Here is a 19,752-nt window from a genome sequence, read left to right on the forward strand (position 1 = left end):
GCTAAATTATGATCCAAGATCAACACAGCTAAATTATGATCCAAGATCAACACAGCTAAATTATGATCCAGGATCAACACAGCTAAATTATGATCAGGATCAACACAGCTAAATTATGGTCAAGGATCAACACAGCTAAATGATCCAGGATCAACACAGCTAAATTATGATCCAAGATCAACACAGCATAATTATGATCCAGGATCAACACAGCTAATTTATGGTCTAAGATCAACACTGCTAAATTATGATCAAAGATCAACACAGCTAAATTCTGATCTAAGATCAACACAGCTAAATGATCCAGGATCAACACAGCTAAATTATGATCCAAGATCAACACAGCTAAATTATGATCCAGGATCAACACAGCTAAATTATGGTCTAGGATCAACACAGCTAAATGATCCAGGATCAACACAGCTAAATTATGATCCAAGATCAACACAGCATAATTATGATCCAGGATCAACACAGCTAATTTATGGTCTAAGATCAACACTGCTAAATTATGATCAAAGATCAACACAGCTAAATTCTGATCTAAGATCAACACAGCTAAATGATCCAGGATCAACACAGCTAAATTATGATCCAAGATCAACACAGCTAAATTATGATCCAGGATCAACACAGCTAAATTATGGTCTAGGATCAACACAGCTAAATGATCCAGGATCAACGCAGCTAAATTATGATCCAAGATCAACACAGCATAATTATGATCCAGGATCAACACAGCTAATTTATGGTCTAAGATCAACACTGCTAAATTATGATCAAAGATCAACACAGCTAAATTCTGATCTAAGATCAACACAGCTAAATGATCCAGGATCAACAAAGCTAAATTATGATCCAAGATCAACACAGCTAAATTATGATCCAGGATCAACACAAATAAATTATCCATGATCAACACAGATAAATTATTATCTAACATTAACACAGCTAAATTATGGTCTAGGATCAACACAGATAAATTATGATCCAGGATCAACAGAGCTAAATTATCCAGGGTCAACACAGCTAAATTATGGTCTAGGATAAACACAGCTAAATTATGATCCAAGATCAACACAGCTAAATTATGATCTAAGATCAACACAGATAGATGATCCAGGATTAACACAGCTAAATGATGGTCTAGGATTAACACAGCTAAATTATCATCTAGGATCAACACAGCTAAATTATGGTCTAGGATCAACACTGCTAAATTATGGTCTAGGATCAACACAGCTAAATGATCCAGGATCAACACAGCTAAATTATGATTCAAGATCAACACAGCTAAATTATGATCTAGGATCAATACAGCTAAATTACGATCCAGGATCAACACAACTAAATTATCCACGATCAACACAGCTAAATTATTATCTAACATCAACACAGCTAAATTACGGTCTAGGATCAACACAGATAAATTATGACCCAGGATCAACACAGCTAAATTATCCACGGTCAACATAGCCAAAATAAGGTCTAGGATAAACACAGCTAAATTATGGTCTAGGATCAACCCAGCTAAATTATGGTCTAGGATCAACACAGCTGAATTATGATTCAGGATCAACACAGCTAAATTATGGTCCAGGATCAACACGGCTAAATGATGGTCTAGGATCAACACAGTTAAATTATGGTCCAGGATCAACACAGCTAAATTATGGTCCAAGATCAACACAGCTAAATTATGATCCAGGATCAACACAGCTAAATTATGGTCTAGGATCAACACAGCTAAATTATGGTCAAGGATCAACACAGCTAAATGATCCAGGATCAACACAGCTAAATTATGGTCTACGATCAACACAGCTAAATTATGGTCAAGGATCAACACAGCTAAATGATCCAGGATCAACACAGATAAATTATGGCCTAGGATTAACACAGCTAAATTATGGTCAAGGATCAACAGAGCTAAATGATCCAGGATCAACACAGCTAAAGTATGATCTAAGATGAACACAGCTAAATTATGATCCAGGATCAACACAGCTAAATTATGGTCTAAAATCAACACAGCTAAATTATGGTCTAGGATCAACACAGCTAAATTATGGTCCAGGATCAACACAGCTAAATTATGGTCCAGGATCAACACAGCTAAATTATGGTCCAAGATCAACACAGCTAAATTATGGTCTAGGATCAACACAGCTAAATTATGGTTTAGGATCAACACAGCTAAATTACGATCCAGGATCAACACAACTAAATTATCCACGATCAACAGAGCTAAATTATTATCTAACATCAACACAGCTAAATTATGGTCTAGGATAAACACAGCTAAATCATGGTCTAGGATCAACCCAGCTAAATTATGGTCTAGGATCAACCCAGCTAAATTATGATCCAGGATCAACACAGCTAAATTATGATCCAGGATCAACACAGCTAAATTGTGATCCAGGATCAACACAGCTAAATTATGATCCAGGATCAACACAGCTAAATTATGGTCTAGGATCAACACAGCTAAATTATGGTCTAGGATCAACACAGCTAAATTATGGTCTAGGATCAACACAGCTAAATGATCCAGGATCAACACAGCTAAAGTATGATCTAAGATCAACACAGCTAAATTATGGTCTAGGATCAGCACAGCTAAATTATGGTCCAGGATCAATACAGCTAAATTATGGTCCAGGATCAACACAGTTAAATTATGGTCCAGGATCAACACAGCTAAATTATGGTCTAGGATCAACACAGCTAAATGATCCAGGATCAACACAGCTAAATTATGATCCAGGATCAACACAGCTAAATTATGGTCTAAGATCAACACAGCTAAATGATGATCTAGGATCAACACAGCTAAATTATGGTCTAGGATCAACACAGCTAAATGATCCAGGATCAACACAGCTAAATTATGATCCAGGATCAACACAGCTAAATTATGGTCTAAGATCAACACAGCTAAATGATGATCTAGGATCAACACAGCTAAATTATGGTCAAGGATCAACACAGCTAAATTATGATCCAAGATCAACACAGCTAAATTATGATCCAGGATCAACACAGCTAAATTATGATCTAAGATCAACACAGCTAAATTATGGTCTAGGATAACACAGCTAAATGATTCAGGATCAACACAGCTAAATTATGATCTAAGATCAACACAGCTAAATTATGGTCTAGGATCAACACAGCTAAATTATGATCCAGGATCAACACAGCTAAATTATGATCTAAGATCAACACAGCTAAATTATGGTCTAGGATCAACACAGCTAAATGATCCAGGATCAACAATCATTATATGTTTATACAAAAGGCATAAAAATGCAATGCATCCCATATCCACATATTGTCTACATTATAACAGTCTCTTTCTAATGTTCCTCTCTGAACATACATGTGTGAGGAGGAAGGTGTGTGTGTGTGTGTGTGTGTGTGTGTGTGTGTGTGTGTGTGTGTGTGTGTGTGTGTATGTGTGTGAGTGTGTGTGTGTGTATGTGTGTGTGTGTGAGTTTAAGCGTGTGTGTGTGTGTGTGTGTGCGTGTGTGTGTGTGTGTATGTGTGTGTGTGCGAGTTTAAGCGTGTGTGTGTGAATGTGTGTGTGCGTGTGTGTGTGTGTATGTGTGTGTGTGTGAGTTTAAGCGTGTGTGTGTGTGTGTGTGTATGTGTGTGAGTTTAAGCGTGTGTGTGTGTATGTGTATGTGTATGTGTGTGTGTGTGTGTGTGTGTGTGTGTGTGTGTGTGTGTGTGTGTGTATGTGTGTGTGTGTGTGTGTGTGTGTGTGTGTGTGTGTGTGTGTGTGTGTGTGTGTGTGTGTGTATGTGTGTGTGTGTGTGTGTGTGAGTTTAAGCGTGTGTGTGTGTGTGTGCGTGTGTGTGTGCGCGCGCGTGTGTGTGTGCGTGTGTGTGTGTGTGTGTGTGACCCTCTCACCTATAATGTAAGAGAGGATGAGGTTCCATCCGGTGATGAAGGCCCAGAGCTCCCCAACAGTAACATAACTATACAGGTAGGCCGAGCCCGTCTTGGGGACACGGGCCCCAAACTCAGCGTAACACAGACCAGCCAGCACCGAGGCCAGCGCTGCGATGAGGAAGGACAGGACAATGGCTGGACCAGAGTTCTCTCTAGCCACGGCCCCAGCCAGGACGTAGACCCCAGCTCCCAGAGTACTGCCTACACCGAGAGCCACCAGGTCAAAGGTGTTGAGGCATCGGGAGAGACGTGAGTCCTCAGTGTTGTAGTCCACCACCTTGACACGCAGCAGCTGCTTCCCAAAGCCCTTCAGCATGGCCAGAATCATCCTGGCTGGCTCTGTGTCAGTCCCTCTGGATCGCTCTCTGCCTGTCAGATAACACTTCACCTTTCTGTAGCACGATGGGGGAAATCACCTGGAGAGAACAGAGAGAGCATCAGGACCTTTCCAACAACTGTGTGTGTGTGTGTGTGTGTGTGTGTGTGTGTGTGTGTGTGTGTGTCTGACAGTCTCTCAGATTAGTCTTCTTAGCCTCTCTGTATGGGGTTTAAGCACCTGGAGCCAAAACAGAGAGAACGTCAAGAGGTTTTTCTACGACTGTGTGTGTACCATACACACACCGTGGGGCCAAACAAGGGTTAGAGGGGGTTGAGTAAAATTCTACAAAACATATGATGTTTACTGTTTTGGTTTTGTTCGCTAAACAGCACTGAAAGGTTTTATTTTATTTTTTTACTATTTACAGCAGGTCAGGATTAATCTACAAACCAGTCTTATAATTGTGTAAAAGCCAAACTAAATGAATCACAAGCTGCAGAACAAACAAAACAAAGTTATCCTGCACCACTGAAGGAAGTTCAGGATTTTAAAACTTCATGTTAGATGGTTCCTCACATCATAATGGCGCCGACAGAGATGGTCGCCTCGCTTCAGGTCACACAAGCATTTCGCTACACTCGCATAAACATCTGCTAACCATGTGTATGTGACCCATAAAACGTGATTTGATTTTGATTTGACACTGAAAGTAGTCTCTGGGCCAGGAGGAAGTGGAATAGAATCCATGGTTCGCTTTTCTAAAACCTTTCCACACGCCCACTCCTTTCCTTTCCACACACCTACTCATTTGCATTCGAAACGCCCACTCCCCCATACTCCGGTTGCCATATTGGGATGCAGCTACCCCCTTCTCCTGGGGAACACTGGTAGAGGGTGGGGTGTTACAGGATCAGTTACCCCTGGCTCACTACGACCGCGTTCATTTTGGTTCCCAGACAAACGTGATTATGCCCTACTCCAATTTCTTCCAGATCACCATTAAAGTGAGACGACCCCAGCAGGCCCCAGGGCAAGCAGCTCCCTCCCCAGCAGACCCCGGGCAAGCAGCTCCCTCCCCCAGCAGACCCCGGGGCAAGCAGCTCCCTCCCCCAGCAGACCCCGGGGCAAGCAGCTCCCTCCCCCAGCAGACCCCGGGGCAAGCAGCTCCCTCCCCCAGCAGGCCCCGGGGCAAGCAGCTCCCTCCCCCAGCAGGCCCCAGGGCAAGCAGCTTCCTCCCCCAGCAGGCCCCAGGGCAAGCAGCTCCCTCCCCCAGCAGACCCCGGGGCAAGCAGCTCCCTCCCCCAGCAGACCCCGGGGCAAGCAGCTCCCTCCCCCAGCAGACCCCGGGGCAAGCAGCTCCCTCCCCCAGCAGACCCCAGGGCAAGCAGCTCCCTCCCCCAGCAGACCCCGGGGCAAGCAGCTCCCTCCCCCAGCAGACCCCGGGGCAAGCAGCTCCCTCCCCCAGCAGGCCCCAGGGCAAGCAGCTCCTCTCCCCCCCCAGCAGACCCCAGGGCAAGCAGCTCCCTCCCCCAGCAGGCCCCAGGGCAAGCAGCTCCTCTCCCCCCCAGCAGACACCAGGGCTAGCAGCTCCCCCCCAGCAGACCCCAGGGCAAGCAGCTCCCTCCCCCAGCAGGCCCCAGGGCAAGCAGCTCCTCTCCCCCCCAGCAGGCCCCAGGGCAAGCAGCTCCCTCCCCCAGCAGGCCCCAGGGCAAGCAGCTCCTCTCCCCCCCAGCAGACCCCAGGGCAAGCAGCCCCTCTCCCCACAGCAGACCCCAGGGCAAGCAGCCCCTCTCCCCCCACAGCAGACCCCAGGGCAAGCAGCTCCTCTCCCCACAGCAGACCTCAGGGCAAGCAGCCCCTCTCCCCCCCAGCAGACCCCAGGGCAAGCAGCTCCTCTCCCCACAGCAGACCCCAGGGCAAGCAACTCCAACGAACCATCAAACAGGCAAAAGCGTCAATACAGGACTAAGATCGAATCGTACTACACCGGCCCTGATGCTCGTCGGATGTCGGATACCAGATGGATACCAGACGCCGCTGGGCTTGCAAACCACTACAGACTACAAAGGGAAGCACAGCCAAGAGCTGCCCAGTGACACGAGCCAACCAGACGAGCTAAACTACTTCTATGCTCGCTTCGAGGCAAATAACACTGAAAAATTGCATGAGAGCACCAGCTGTTCTGGAAGACTGAGTGATCACGCTCTCTGCAGCCGATGTGAGTAAGACCTTTAAACAGGTCAACATTCAAAAGGCTGCAAGGCCAGATGGATTACCAGGACGTGTACTGAGAGCTTGTGCTGACCAACTGGCAAGTGTCTTCACTGACATGTTCAACTTCTCCCTGTCTGAGTCTGTAATACCAACACGTTTCAAGCAGACCACCATAGTGCCTGTGCACAAGAATACTAAGGTAACCTTCCTAAATGACCTGTGGCTCTCAAGACTGTAGGCTGGTCATGGCTCACACCAACACCATCATCCCAGAAAGCCGAAACCCACTCCAATTTGCATACCGCCCCAACAGATCCACAGATGATGCAATCTCTATTGCACTCCACACTGCCCTTTCCCACCTGGACAAAAGGAACACCTATGTGAGAATGCTATTCATTGACAACAGCTCAGCGTTCGACACCATAGTGCCCTCAAAGCTCATCATTAAGCTAAGGACCCTGGGACTAAACACCTCCCTCTGCAACTGGATCCTGGACTTCCTGACGGGCCGCCCCCAGGTGGTAAGGGTAGGTAACAACACGTCTGCCAAGCTGATCCTCAACACAGGGGCCCCTCAGGGGTGCATGCTCAGTCCCCTCCTGTATTCCCTGTTCAATCATGACTGCATGGCCAGGCACGACTCCAACATCATAACATTTTCCGATGATACAACGGTGGTAGACCTGATCACCGACAACGACGAGACAGCCTATAGGGAGGAGGTCAGAAACCTGGCCGTGTGGTGCCAGGACAACAACCTCTCCCTCAACATGATCAAGACTAAGGAGATGATTGTGGACTACAGGAAAAGGAGGACCGAGCACGTCCCCATTCTCATTGACGGGGCTGTAGAGGAGCAGGTTGAGAGTTTCAAGTTCTTTGGTGTCCACATCACCAACAAACTAACATGGTCCGAGCACATCAAGACAGTTGTGAAGATGGCACGACAAAACCTATTCCCCCTCAGGAGACTGACAAGATTTGGCATGGGTCTTCAGATCCTCAAAAGGTTCTACAGCTGCACCATCGAGAGCATCCTGACTGGTTGCATCACTGCCTGGTATGGCAACTGTTCGGCCTCCGACCGCAAGGCACTACAGAGGGTAGTGCGTACGGCCCAGTACATCACACTGGGGCCAAGCTTCCTGCCATCCAGGACCTCTATACCAGGCGGTGTCAGAGGAAGGCCCTAGAAATTGTCAAAGACTCCAGCCACCATAGTCATAGACTGTACTCTCTTCTACCACACGGCAAGTGGTACCAGAGCGCCAAGTCTAGGTGCAAGAGGCTTCTAAATAGCTTCTACCCCCAAGCCACAAGACTCCTGAACATCTAATCAAATGTCTACCCAGACTATTTGCATTGCACTCCCCTCCCCCGCTGCTGCTTCTCTCTGTTGTTATCATCTATGCATAGTCACTTTAATAACTCTACCTTCATGTACATATTACCTCAACTAACCGGTGCCCCCGCACATTGACTCTGTACCAGTACCCCCATTTATATATAGTCTCGCTATTGTTATTTTACAGCTGCTCTTTAATTAGTTGTTACTTTTATCTCTTATTGTTATCTGTATTTTTTGAAACTGCATTGTTGGTTAAGGGCTTGTCAGTAAACATTTCACTGTAAGGTCTACTAGACCTGTTGTATTCGGCACATGTGAATCACAGAATTTGATTTGATTTAATATGGCATTCTAGGCAGGCTAAGCAAATGCTAAAAGTATTTGTAAAGACTTCAAATAGAAGCCAGGTCTGCTCTCCTCCTGCCTGCTGCTCCCAGATAACCCCTCATATGGAGAGGACCTGACATTTCTCTCTGCCGTGGAGATCTCTGGGGCTGGACACACTGGGAACAGATAATGTTATAATGTCACATACAGGAACGAATAAAGCATCTAAGAACCGTTGTGTTTAATATCAAGTGACTACCAATGAGAATATACATACAGTATACCATCTCAATATTCAGTGTAAACCTTTAACAAGCTCTGTAACATTCTTGACAGGTGGCAGATTGGTTAGACCCAGCAGTCAGTCATTCAGATTATACAACATGAACACAAATGTCCAAGTAAGTACTCACAAGATGTCAGAAAAGCCTTCTGGCTTGCTCCGTTTATAAATTCCCGGAAACGTTCAATCCCAAAACGAACGTTTTTCCGTATACTGGCAAATAATTGTATTTCTGAACAATTGTCCTATTGTAAAGTAACAGGACTTTCTCCATGCATCTTCTATGTGTGCCACCTCTCTCTGTCTGACACAGATCAATAGAAGGAGTAGGAGGTGTTGATCAGTCTGAGTTAGACCACCATTCAGAGGGAGAGGAACAACCCATTCACATGGCTGGAACACAAATAGAATGGTGACACATCACATGACCGACCAGCTGTGACGACAGAACACACCTCTCTCTCTCTCCCCCCCCCTCTCTCTCTCTCCCCTCCTCTCTCTCTTTCTCTCTCCCCCTCTCTCTCTCCCCCGCTCTCACTCTTTCTCTCTCCCCCTCTCTCCCCCCCCCTCTCTCTCCCCCGCTCTCACTCTTTCTCTCTCCCCCTCTCTCTCTCTCTCTCCCCCCCTCTCTCTCTCCCCCTCTCTCTCCCCTCCATCCCTCTCTCGCTCTTTCTCGCTCCCCCTCTCTGTCTCCATCTCTGTCTCCCTCCATCCCTCTCGCTCTCTCCCCCTCTCTCTCTCCCCCTCTCTCCCTGACCGACAGTAGCCCATTCCTGTCGAGATACCGGACTTCACACACTACAGCACACACACACACACACACACACACACACACACACACACACACACACACACACACACACACAAACACAACACACACACACACACACACACACACACACTACAGCACACACAATACAGCACACACACGCTACAACATACACACACACAAACACACTACAACACACACACACTACAACACACACACACACACACACACACTACAGCACACACACAATACAGCACACACACGCTACAACATACACACACACACACTACAACACACACACACCACACACACACTACAGCACACACACACACACACACACACACACACACACACACACACAGCACACACACACTACAGCACACACACACACACACACACACACACACACACACACACACACACACACTACAGCACACACACACACACACACACACACACACACACACACACACACACACTACAGCACACACACACACACACACACACACACACACTACAGCACAAACAGACATCATTCCCACGTTTCACTGAGACAAGCTAACCATTAAAACGGGAGAGGGACTGACTGATACACTGGGTGAGTCCTAATAATCATTCCTTTCTCCTGAAGTGTACACTCACTCACTACTTCCCAGGAATCTGAAAGCGTTGTAACCGTGAAGGGCTAGGTTTCTCACCATATTACTTTTACCAGTCCTCTTATTTCAACTCAGTGAAGGTAAGTGGACAAGGGCACACACTGGGAGAAAGGAGAGATAATTAGGTCATAGGCACTCAGTAACCTGCTGTTAAAATGTCTCTTATCCGTCCACTGTGTTCACATTGTGACCACATTTCCTGGTCCCTCCCTGTAATGCTAATTATTTGAGATATCCTTTCAAAATAATATTGATTTCTTTTAAGAAACTTATTAATGCCTTATGTCAATGGTGCCTCCTTGTCAATGTTTTTAGAAGGCGATATAATGACGATTTAAATCGTTTCACTGGCTACATCCATCTACACTTGTAAAATATCCAGACACAATGGGTCTCTGACTACCTCTGGAAGTGGGCAGGAAGATCACAATGCGTATTTTAATCGTCTTCACCTGTCTATAAAATGTGGACACAATCAAATGTGGACAAGATTAGGACAAAGGACGCATGTTAGAACCAGGTATAAACGGGGCTTCAAAGGACGCATGTTAGAACCAGGTATAAACGGGGCTTCAAAGGACGCATGTTAGAACCAGGTATAAACGGGGCTTCAAAGGACGCATGTTAGAACCAGGTATAAACGGGGCTTCAAAGGACGCATGTTAGAACCAGGTATAAACGGGGCTTCAAAGGACGCATGTTAGAACCAGGTATAAACGGGGCTTCAAAGGACGCATGTTAGAACAAAGTATAAACGGGGCTTCAAAGGACGCATGTTAGAACCAGGTATAAACGGGGCTTCAAAGGACGCATGTTAGAACCAGGTATAAACGGGGCTTCAAAGGACGCATCTTAGAACCAGGTATAAACGGGGCTTCAAAGGACGCATCTTAGAACCTTAGGTATAAACGGGGCTTCAAAGGACGCATGTTAGAACCAGGTATAAACGGGGCTTCAAAGGACGCATGTTAGAACCAGGTATAAACGGGGCTTCAAAGGACGCATGTTAGAACCAGGTATAAACGGTGCTTCAAAGGACGCATGTTAGAACCAGGTATAAACGGGGCTTCAAAGGACGCATGTTAGAACCAGGTACCGTAATTTCCGGACTATAAGCCGCTACTTTTTTCCCACGCTTTGAACCTCGCGGCTTGACGAGGCTAATATAGTGGATTTTTCCCGCTTTCAATTTTTTTTTCAAAAAAAAAAACACATTCTGTGACGTGCTCAGTTTTTTGGCGGCATGAAGCTTTCATTAGACCAATGAAATTGCCGAACGAATTAAGGTCAAACAACTTTTTTGTTTACTGTTTAGATTAAATCGAGCGCTCTCAAACTTCCCATCATTCTGATTACGGTAGTAATTTTGTCACCCTCATCATGGCAAAGACACGGAGAAATGCATATGATGCAGCTTTCAAGTTGAAGGCGATTGATCTGGCTGTTGGAAAAGGAAATAGAGCTGCTGCACGGGAGCTTGGTCTTAATGAGTCGATGATAAGACGTTGGAAACAGCAGCATGAGGAATTGACTCAGTGCAAAAAGACAACTAAAGCTTACTGCAAATTTTTTATTTTTTGTTACAAGCCGTGTTTCGTTAAAGCCTATTTATTTTTGTTACAAGCCGTGTTTCGTTAAAGCCTATTTATTTTTGTTACAAGCCGTGTTTCGTTAAAGTCTTATTTATTTTTGTTACAAGCCGTGTTTCGTTAAAGCCTATTTATTTTTGTTACAAGCCGTGTTTCGTTAAAGCCTGTGTAAAGTTAATTTGTTTCAATGTACCGGTAGGCACCTGCGGCTTATAGACATGTGCAGCTTATTTATGTTCAAAATAATATATTTTTTTTAATTCAGTGGGTGCGGCTTATATTCAGGTGCGCTTAATAGTCCGGAAATTACAGTAGATACGGGGCTTCAAAGGACGCATGTTAGAACCAGGTATAAACGGGGCTTCAAAGGACGCATGTTAGAACCAGGTATAAACGGGGCTTGTGATAGATCAGTACACTGTATCTTGTTCCTCTAAGCTTCCAAATAATGACATCTAACCTCACCTTAATAGAAAAGTAGGATCGATCCAATCAACTGACATCTCATTAGGCCTTAGGCTAAACCAAAAATGGGTACTTTTTGGGGTGGTGAAATAGTCCCATATTATTCTCCCCATTCCAATCAGCAAATACATAAGACTTTTCACACATTATATACCTGCAATATAGGGCTGGCAGTGGAAAACATCCAATGTGTCACTTAAAGCAAATGGATGAAACCCTTGTATTGTTAAATGTAATGGGTCAATCTGAAATCCACTTGACTTTGATGGTCAACAAAGTCAAGCTAAACTAAACTAGTTATCCACATCAATGTCCAGTATGGAATAAACTAAACTAGTTATCCACATCAATGTCCAGTATTCCAGCTCCTAGAGTGACAAAGTCCTCAGGGCTGAACGTTTGACATTCTTTCACAAGGGCAGAAGGGACATGAACAGTGGAACAGGACAGTGACCCAAGTGGGCACACTATTTCCTATGGGCCCTTGTCAAAATTACTGCCCTACACATGGAGATAGAGAGAGAGAGGGGGGGGTGTAGAGGGGGGAAGAGAGAGGGAGAGCGAGGGGGGTACAGAGAGGGGGAGAGAGTTAGGGGGAGAGAGAGAGGGGGGGAGAGGGAGAGGGGGTTAGAGAGAGGGAAGGAGAGAGAGGGGGGGGTAGAGAGAAGGAGAGATAGAGAGGGGGGAGAGAGAGGGGGAGAGAGAGAGGGGGGAATAGAGAGAGGGAGAGAGGAAGAGAGAGAGAGGGGGGAATAGAGAGAGGGAGAGAGGAAGAGAGACAGGGGGATAGAGAGAGGGAGAAAGAGGTAGAGAGAGGAAGAGAGAGAGGGAGGGTAGAGAGAGGGAGGTTGAAAGACAGACGTTGAAAGAAAGAGGGAGAGAGAGAGAGACGGCTGCACGCACATACCCTCGTGCCTCACATGCTGTGGTAAGGCTAAATAAAGAGGTTGGTCCGGGAAGGGCCCGGCCCCCTTCTCCACCAATCACAGAGCAGGGCACCTGACGCTGCCTGGCACATGGAGAACTTGGGTAAATTGGGATCGGCGGTGGGGGTGACTTTGGTCACATGCATCTCTTTCCAGGGTTTACATACAGCTGGAATCTGAACTTCTGAAGGACAACAGAACCCTTCTCCCCCATCCACCCCTCTCCCCCATCCACCCCTCTCCCCCATCCACTCCTCTCCCCCATCCACCCCTCTCCCCCATCCACTCCTCTCCCCCATCCACCCCTCTCCCCCATCCACCCCTCTCCCCCATCCGCCCCTCTCCCACTTCCGCCCCTCTCCCCCATCCACCCCTCTCCCCCATCCACTCCTCTCCCCCATCCACCCCTCTCCCCCATCCACTCCTCTCCCCCATCCACCCCTCTCCCCCATCCACTCCTCTCCCCCATCCACCCCTCTCCCCCATCCACTCCTCTCCCCCATCCACCCCTCTCCCCCTTCCGCCCCTCCGACTCCTCTCCCCCATCCACCCCCTCTCCCCCATCCACTCCTCTCCCCCATCCGCCCCTCTCCCCCATCCGCCCCTCTCCCCCATCCGCCCCTCTCCCACTTCCGCCCCTCTCCCCCTTCCGCCCCTCTCCCCCTTCCGCCCCTCTCCCCCTTCCGCCCCTCCGACTCCTCTCCCCCATCCACCCCCTCTCCCCCATCCACCCCTCTCCCTCATCCACCCCCTCTCCCCCTTCCACCCCTCTGACTCCTCCCCCCATTCAGCCCTCTCCCCCTTCCACCCCTCCGACCCCTATCCACCCATCTCCCCCATCCACCCCTCTCCCCCATCCACCCCCTCTCCCCCTTCCACCCCTCCGACTCCTCTCCCCCATCCGCCCCTCTCCCCCATCCACCCCCTCTCCCCCTTCCACCCCTCCGACCCCTATCCACCCCTCTCCCCCATCCACCCCTCTCCCCCATCCACCCCCTCTTCCCCTTCCACCCCTCCGACTCCTCTCCCCCATCCACCCCTCTCCCCCATCCGACCCCTCCGACTCCTCTCCCCCATCCACCCCTCTTCCCCTTCCACCCCTCCGACTCCTCTCCCCCATCCACCCCCTCTCCCCCACCCGCCCCTCTCCCCCTTCCACCCCTCCGATGGGCGGGTTGTGGGGATGATAAAAGCGACAGCTCCATGAGCTATGAGGCCTTTCCTTTTCCTGGGATTGTGTCCATATTAACCCTCAGCCTGCCTGGCTGCCTGAGGGCCAGACGGCTGTGCCCTTCGCACTTTATAGCTAAAGACAAAGAGGCCTAACACAAGACTAATGAGTAGACTGACACAACAGACATAGAACAAAGAAACAGCACTATACTATATAACACCGCAGTCTGTACATCTGGAGGAACACAGAGTAACATGGTTATAGATCAGAACACTAAGTCCAAGACTAAAGAACACAGAGTAACATGGTTATAGATCAGAACACTAAGTCCAGGACTAAAGAACACAGAGTAACATGGTTATAGATCAGAACACTAAGTCCAAAACTAAAGAACACAGCGTAACATGGTTATAGATCAGAACACTAAGTCCAAGACTAAAGAACACAGAGTAACATGGTTATAGATCAGAACACTAAGTCCAGGACTAAAGAACACAGAGTAACATGGTTATAGATCAGAACACTAAGTCCAGGACTAAAGAACACAGCGTAACATGGTTATAGATCAGAACACTAAGTCCAGGACTAAAGAACACAGAGTAACATGGTTATAGATCAGAACACTAAGTCCAGGACTAAATAACACAGAGTAACATGGTTATACTTTTATCTCTAGGATGCTATAGCTAAAGACACTAAGACAGTCGGGGTGAATGAAGGTGGTGACTTAACTGCTCCTTGGGGTATCAAGTTGCCCTAGAGAACAGGCAATGTATCAGTTTTGATATATTACTGGGCTAGCTGATTGCTAGTTAGTTGATTGCTAAGTTAGTTGATTGCTAAGTTAGCTGATTGCTTTACCAGGTATTGTTCATCCTGATCAGACAGGTTTTTTACATGGACGATACATTGGAGATAAAAATAGAACATCATGAAACATATAAGAAGCCAGGAATGGTGTTTATAGCGGATTTGGAAAGGCATTTGATAAAGTAAGACTGGATTTTATTTATAAATGCCTGAATTTTTCCCATTTCTGTAATTCTCTTATAAAATGGGTAAAAGATCATGTATAGCAACCCCAGGTGTAAAATAGTAAATAACAGCTACTTCTCAGAGAGTTTTGAATTGTCAAGAGGAGTTAAACAAGGGTGTCCGCTGTCACCATATCTATTCGTTATGGCCATCGAAATGCTAGCTATTAAAATCAGATCCAATAACAACATTAGAGGATTAGAAATCCAAGGCTTAAAAACAAAAGTGTCCATGTATGCCGATGATTCAAGTTTTATGTTAAGTCCGCAAGCTAGATCCCTGCAATGTCTCATTAAAGATCTAGATAACTTTTCTGTACTCTCTGGACTAAAACCTAATTATGATAAGTGTACAATATTACGTATTGGTTCCTTAAAAATACAACTTTTACATTACCCTGCAGTTTACCTATAAAATGGGCTGATGGTGAAGTAGACATACTCGGTATTCATATCACAAAAGATATAAATAAGCTCTCCACAATGAATTTCCATAGAAAACTTGTAAAAATAGACAAGATCCTGCAACCATGGAGAGGTAAATACCTGTCTATTTATGGAAAAATTGCCCTGATTAACTCCTTAGTCATATCTCAGTTTACTCACTTACTTATGGCGCTGCCTACTCCTGATGATTCGTTTTTCAAATCATATGAGCAAAAATTATTTCGCTTTATCTGGGACGCTAAACTAGACAAAATAAAACGAGCTTATCTATATAATGAATATGAATTGGGTGGGTTGAGATTATTAAATATAAAAGCACTAAACCTCTCTCTAAAAGCTTCACTCATTCAAAAGTTGTATTTGAACCCTAAATGGTTCTCAAGTAGATTAATAAGAACAGCTCATCCATTGTTTAAAAATGGCCTTTTTGCCTTTGTGCAGATTGCCATGTCTAATTTTAGACTAATTGAAAATTATACTTTTTTCAAAGTATCTGTCTTTTTCAAACAAGCTGTCACGTCTTGACCATAGAAAGCTTTTATTGTTCTATGGTAGAGTAGGTCAGGGCGTGACAGAGGGTTTTGTCTAGTTTATTTATGTCTATGTTGGTTCTAGTTTATTTTTTCTATGTTTTTTTCTCTAGTTTACGTATTTATATGTGGGGTTCTAGTTGTTGTATTTCTATGTTTTTGGGGGGGAGATGATCTCCAATTAGAGGCAGCTGGTCATCGTTGTCTCTAATTGGGGATCATATTTAAGTGGTTGTTTTTCCCACCTGGGTTTGTGGGAGATTATTTTTGAGTAAGTGTATGTTGCACCTCTTCGTCACGGTTTGTTGTTTTGTTTATTAGTTTATTTGTATGTCTTGCATAGTTTCACAGTTATAATAAAAATGTGGAACGATACACACGCTGCGCCTTGGTCCCCTTCTTCAGACATCCGTGACAGAATCTCCCACCACCAACGGACTAAGCAGCGTGGTCAGGAGGACTGGACCTGGGAGGAAATCCTGGATGGGGTGGGACGACGTAAGCCCGAGAGGCAGCTCGTAAGCAACGACGTAAGCCCGAGAGGAAGCTCCCCCCAAAAAATTGTGTGGGGCACATGGGGAGTTTGGTGGAGTCAGGTTTGGGACCTGAGCCAACTCCTCGTGCTTACCGTGGAGAGCTGAGGGGTGAACCAGAGCCAGTCAGGGAGACGAGTGAGGAACTCGACGCAAGATTCCGGAGAGAGGTGTTGGCATTGAGAGCGCTGCAGAGCGGGCGTGCTGAGGAGCGTGACACCAGTCCGGTGTCATATGCACCAGTTTCACGCATCTGGCCTTCAGTGCGCCTCCCCAGTCTAGTACGTCCTGTGTCTCCTCCACGCACTCGCTTGACGGAGCGTGTGACCAGTCAGGCCCCATGTTTTGCTGTGATACGCACGGTGTCTCCAGTGCGCATTCACAGCCCAGTGCGTCCTGTGCCAGCGCCCCACACTTGCCGGGCTAAAGTGAGCATCCAGCCAGGACGGATTGTGCCAGCCCTACGCTCCAGACCTCCAGTGCGCCTCCACAGCCCAGTACGCCCTGTGCCTGCTCCCCATACTCGCCCTGAGGTGCGTGTTACCAGTCTGGCACCACCTGTGCCAGCCCCACGCATCAGGCCTCCAGTGCGCCTGCCCAGTCCGGTGTGTCCTCTTCCTGCTCCCCGTACTCGCTCTGAGGTGCGTGTTACCAGTCTGGCACCACCTGTGCCAGCCCCACGCATCAGGCCTCCAGTGCGCCTGCCCAGTCCGGTGTGTCCTGTTCCTGCTCCACGCACTCGCTCTGAGGTGCGTGTTACCAGTCTGGCACCACCTGTGCCAGTCCCACGCATCAGGCCTCCAGTGCGCATTCCCAGTCCAGAGCTTCCGGCGACAGTTCCCAGTCCAGAGCTTCCGGCGACAGTTCCCAGTCCAGAGCTTCCGGCGACAGTTCCCAGTCCGGAACCTCCTGAGACGGCCCCCAGTCCGGAACCTCCTGAGACGGCCCACGGTCCGGAACCTCCTGAGACGGCCCACGGTCCGGAACCTCCTGAGACGGCCCCCGGTCCGGAACCTCCTGAGACGGCCCGCGGTCCGGAACCTCCTGAGACGGCCCGCGGTCCGGAGCCTCCTGAGACGGCCCGCGGTCCGGAGCCTCCTGAGACGGCCCGCGGTCCGGAGCCTCCTGAGACGGCCCGCGGTCCGGAGCCTCCGGCGGCGGTCCGCGGTCCTGGGTCTCCGGCGGCGGTCCGCGGTCCGGTGACACGAAAGCGGAGGGATCAGCTAGCGGAGCGGGGGCTACGCCCTGAACCAGAGCCGCCTCCTATGCTGGCGGATAAGCAGGATGTGAGGGTTCTTCGTCCAGCACCAGAACCACCTCCGATTCAGGAGGATCCGTGGGATGTGAAGGTTCTTCGTCCTGCACCAGAGCCGCCACCGACATTAGACACCCACACTAACCCTCCCTGGTTATTTTTGTTGTTTGGGGAGAGGTCGCAATTTACGCGATAAATTGGTTCATGCAAACTGCCAGCCACGAAAGAAATTCAGCCAGGCTCTTTTACGCCCTCTACCAAATAGTAGCTATAAATGCAGAGGATGCGCACAGTGCAACAATATGATGAAGTGTGAATATTTCTGCCACCCCCACACAGGAAAACGGTTTCAAATAAACGATACCATTACGTGTACCACCACCCATGTTATTTACATTATTAAATGTACATGTGGGCTGTGTTATGTCGGTAAAAGCTCCCGCTCTCTCAAACAGAGAATTAGTGAACAGAAAAGTTCAATCAGGTGAAACGAGAGGGATTATCCAGTCGCAGTACATTTTATTGACCTAAAGCATGACATTTCTACCTTTAGATTTTGTGGCATTGAGAAAGTCAAGATATCAGACAGGGGAGGTGATATTAATAATACTCTGACTAAAAGAGAATGTTTTGGGATTTTCACCCTCCAGACATCAGTTCCTAAAAGACTTAATGATGAAATGTTATGTTGTGAATTTGAAATATGTCCCTATTTAAGATTACTCTGATGTTTTTCGTATGATGTACCCAATGATTAATGAAAACTTGCTGTGTCCTCATTGTGATTTTATGGACGTATTCAATGCGTCTTATTTATACACTTTTGTAATATTTGTGAAATGCATATTGTTATGTTTGGTGGCACTTATTTATTTTTCCTTTGCCTCCAACCCCTTTCCATACGTGGAACGGATGTGGGTGGGGCTAGGTCTACATAGAGGTGCTGTTTTCAGAAAATTCACAAAAGCTCTGACGAAGGCCGTGAGGCCGATACGTAAAGCTCTGAGGAAGGCCGTGAGGCCGATACGTAAAGCTCTGATGAAGGCCGTGAGGCCGATACGTAAAGCTCTGACGAAGGCCATGAGGCCGGTACGTAAAGCTCTGACGAAGGCCGTGAGGCCGATACGTAAAGCTCTGACGAAGGCCGTGAGGCCGATACGTAAAGCTCTGACGAAGGCCTTGAGGCCGATACGTAAAGCTCTGACGAAGGCCGTGAGGCCGATACGTAAAGCTCTGACGAAGGCCTTGAGGCCGATACGTAAAGCTCTGACGAAGGCCGTGAGGCCGATACGTAAAGCTCTGACGAAGGCCGTGAGGCCGATACGTAAAGCTCTGATGAAGGCCGTGAGGTCGATACGTAAAGCTCTGACGAAGGCCGTGAGGCCGATACGTAAAGCTTATTAAATATCAGTGATACTATCAAGAGCAGTGTGCGGTTTCCTTTTTTCCTTCATCCAATTTCATCCCCCTGGCTGAACTCAAATGTGCTGGTTGATAAAATGCCTGTATTTATGGGAAAGATGTTTGAAAAGGGTATTTTGTTCTTAAATTATATTGTAAATTGTAATGGTAGGGTTCTGTCCTCCATGGAGTTATCAGAATTGTACGGGAAGGTCTGCTCAATCCAAGAGTACAACCAACTGATTACAGCATTGCCCCAAAAATGGAGGAGGCGGGTGGCAGCGGGAGGAGGTAGGGAACTGGTCTGTCTGCCCAATATAAAGGATCAAAACTGGCGGAGGAATAAAAATAGCATAAATAGGAAAGTACACCAGTTTCATTTGAGGACCAGGATGTTGACAACTGTGCCATACAGATTGCAAAATAGTTGAGAAGAGATTTTTGACGTACTGATTCCATGGTACAGGGTGTATGAGTTCATATATAAAACAATGCAAGATTCAAGACTTCGTGCTT

The 19,752-nt window shown here is 47.2% G+C and overlaps 2 protein-coding genes across 3 annotated transcripts in view; one reads left to right on the plus strand and one right to left on the minus strand.

Annotated features, from left to right (window-relative positions):
• LOC115163813 (high affinity cationic amino acid transporter 1) overlaps window positions 1-19,752 on the minus strand; it is a 61,228-nt gene that overhangs the window by 28,620 nt on the left and 12,856 nt on the right. The window contains exons 1-2 of one of the 2 annotated variants that reach the window (XM_029715995.1): window positions 8,585-8,861; window positions 3,919-4,376 (exon numbers count right to left, since the gene is read on the minus strand). In XM_029715995.1, the coding sequence (XP_029571855.1) occupies window positions 3,919-4,288 (370 nt within the window). In that variant the 5' untranslated portion in view covers window positions 4,289-4,376; window positions 8,585-8,861. Of the gene's footprint in view, window positions 1-3,918; window positions 4,377-8,584; window positions 8,862-19,752 lie in introns of those variants that run through there. The other variant, XM_029715994.1, reaches the window with a different exon arrangement.
• LOC115163931 (proline-rich protein 2-like) lies at window positions 5,248-8,523 on the plus strand. Its single transcript, XM_029716123.1, has 2 exons — window positions 5,248-6,161; window positions 8,508-8,523. Exons 1-2 carry the CDS (start codon window positions 5,248-5,250, stop codon window positions 8,521-8,523), a joined length of 930 nt encoding a protein of 309 aa, XP_029571983.1.

This window comes from Salmo trutta, chromosome 26 (genome assembly GCF_901001165.1).
Source record: "Salmo trutta chromosome 26, fSalTru1.1, whole genome shotgun sequence".
NCBI classification, from domain to species: Eukaryota; Metazoa; Chordata; class Actinopteri; order Salmoniformes; family Salmonidae; genus Salmo; species Salmo trutta.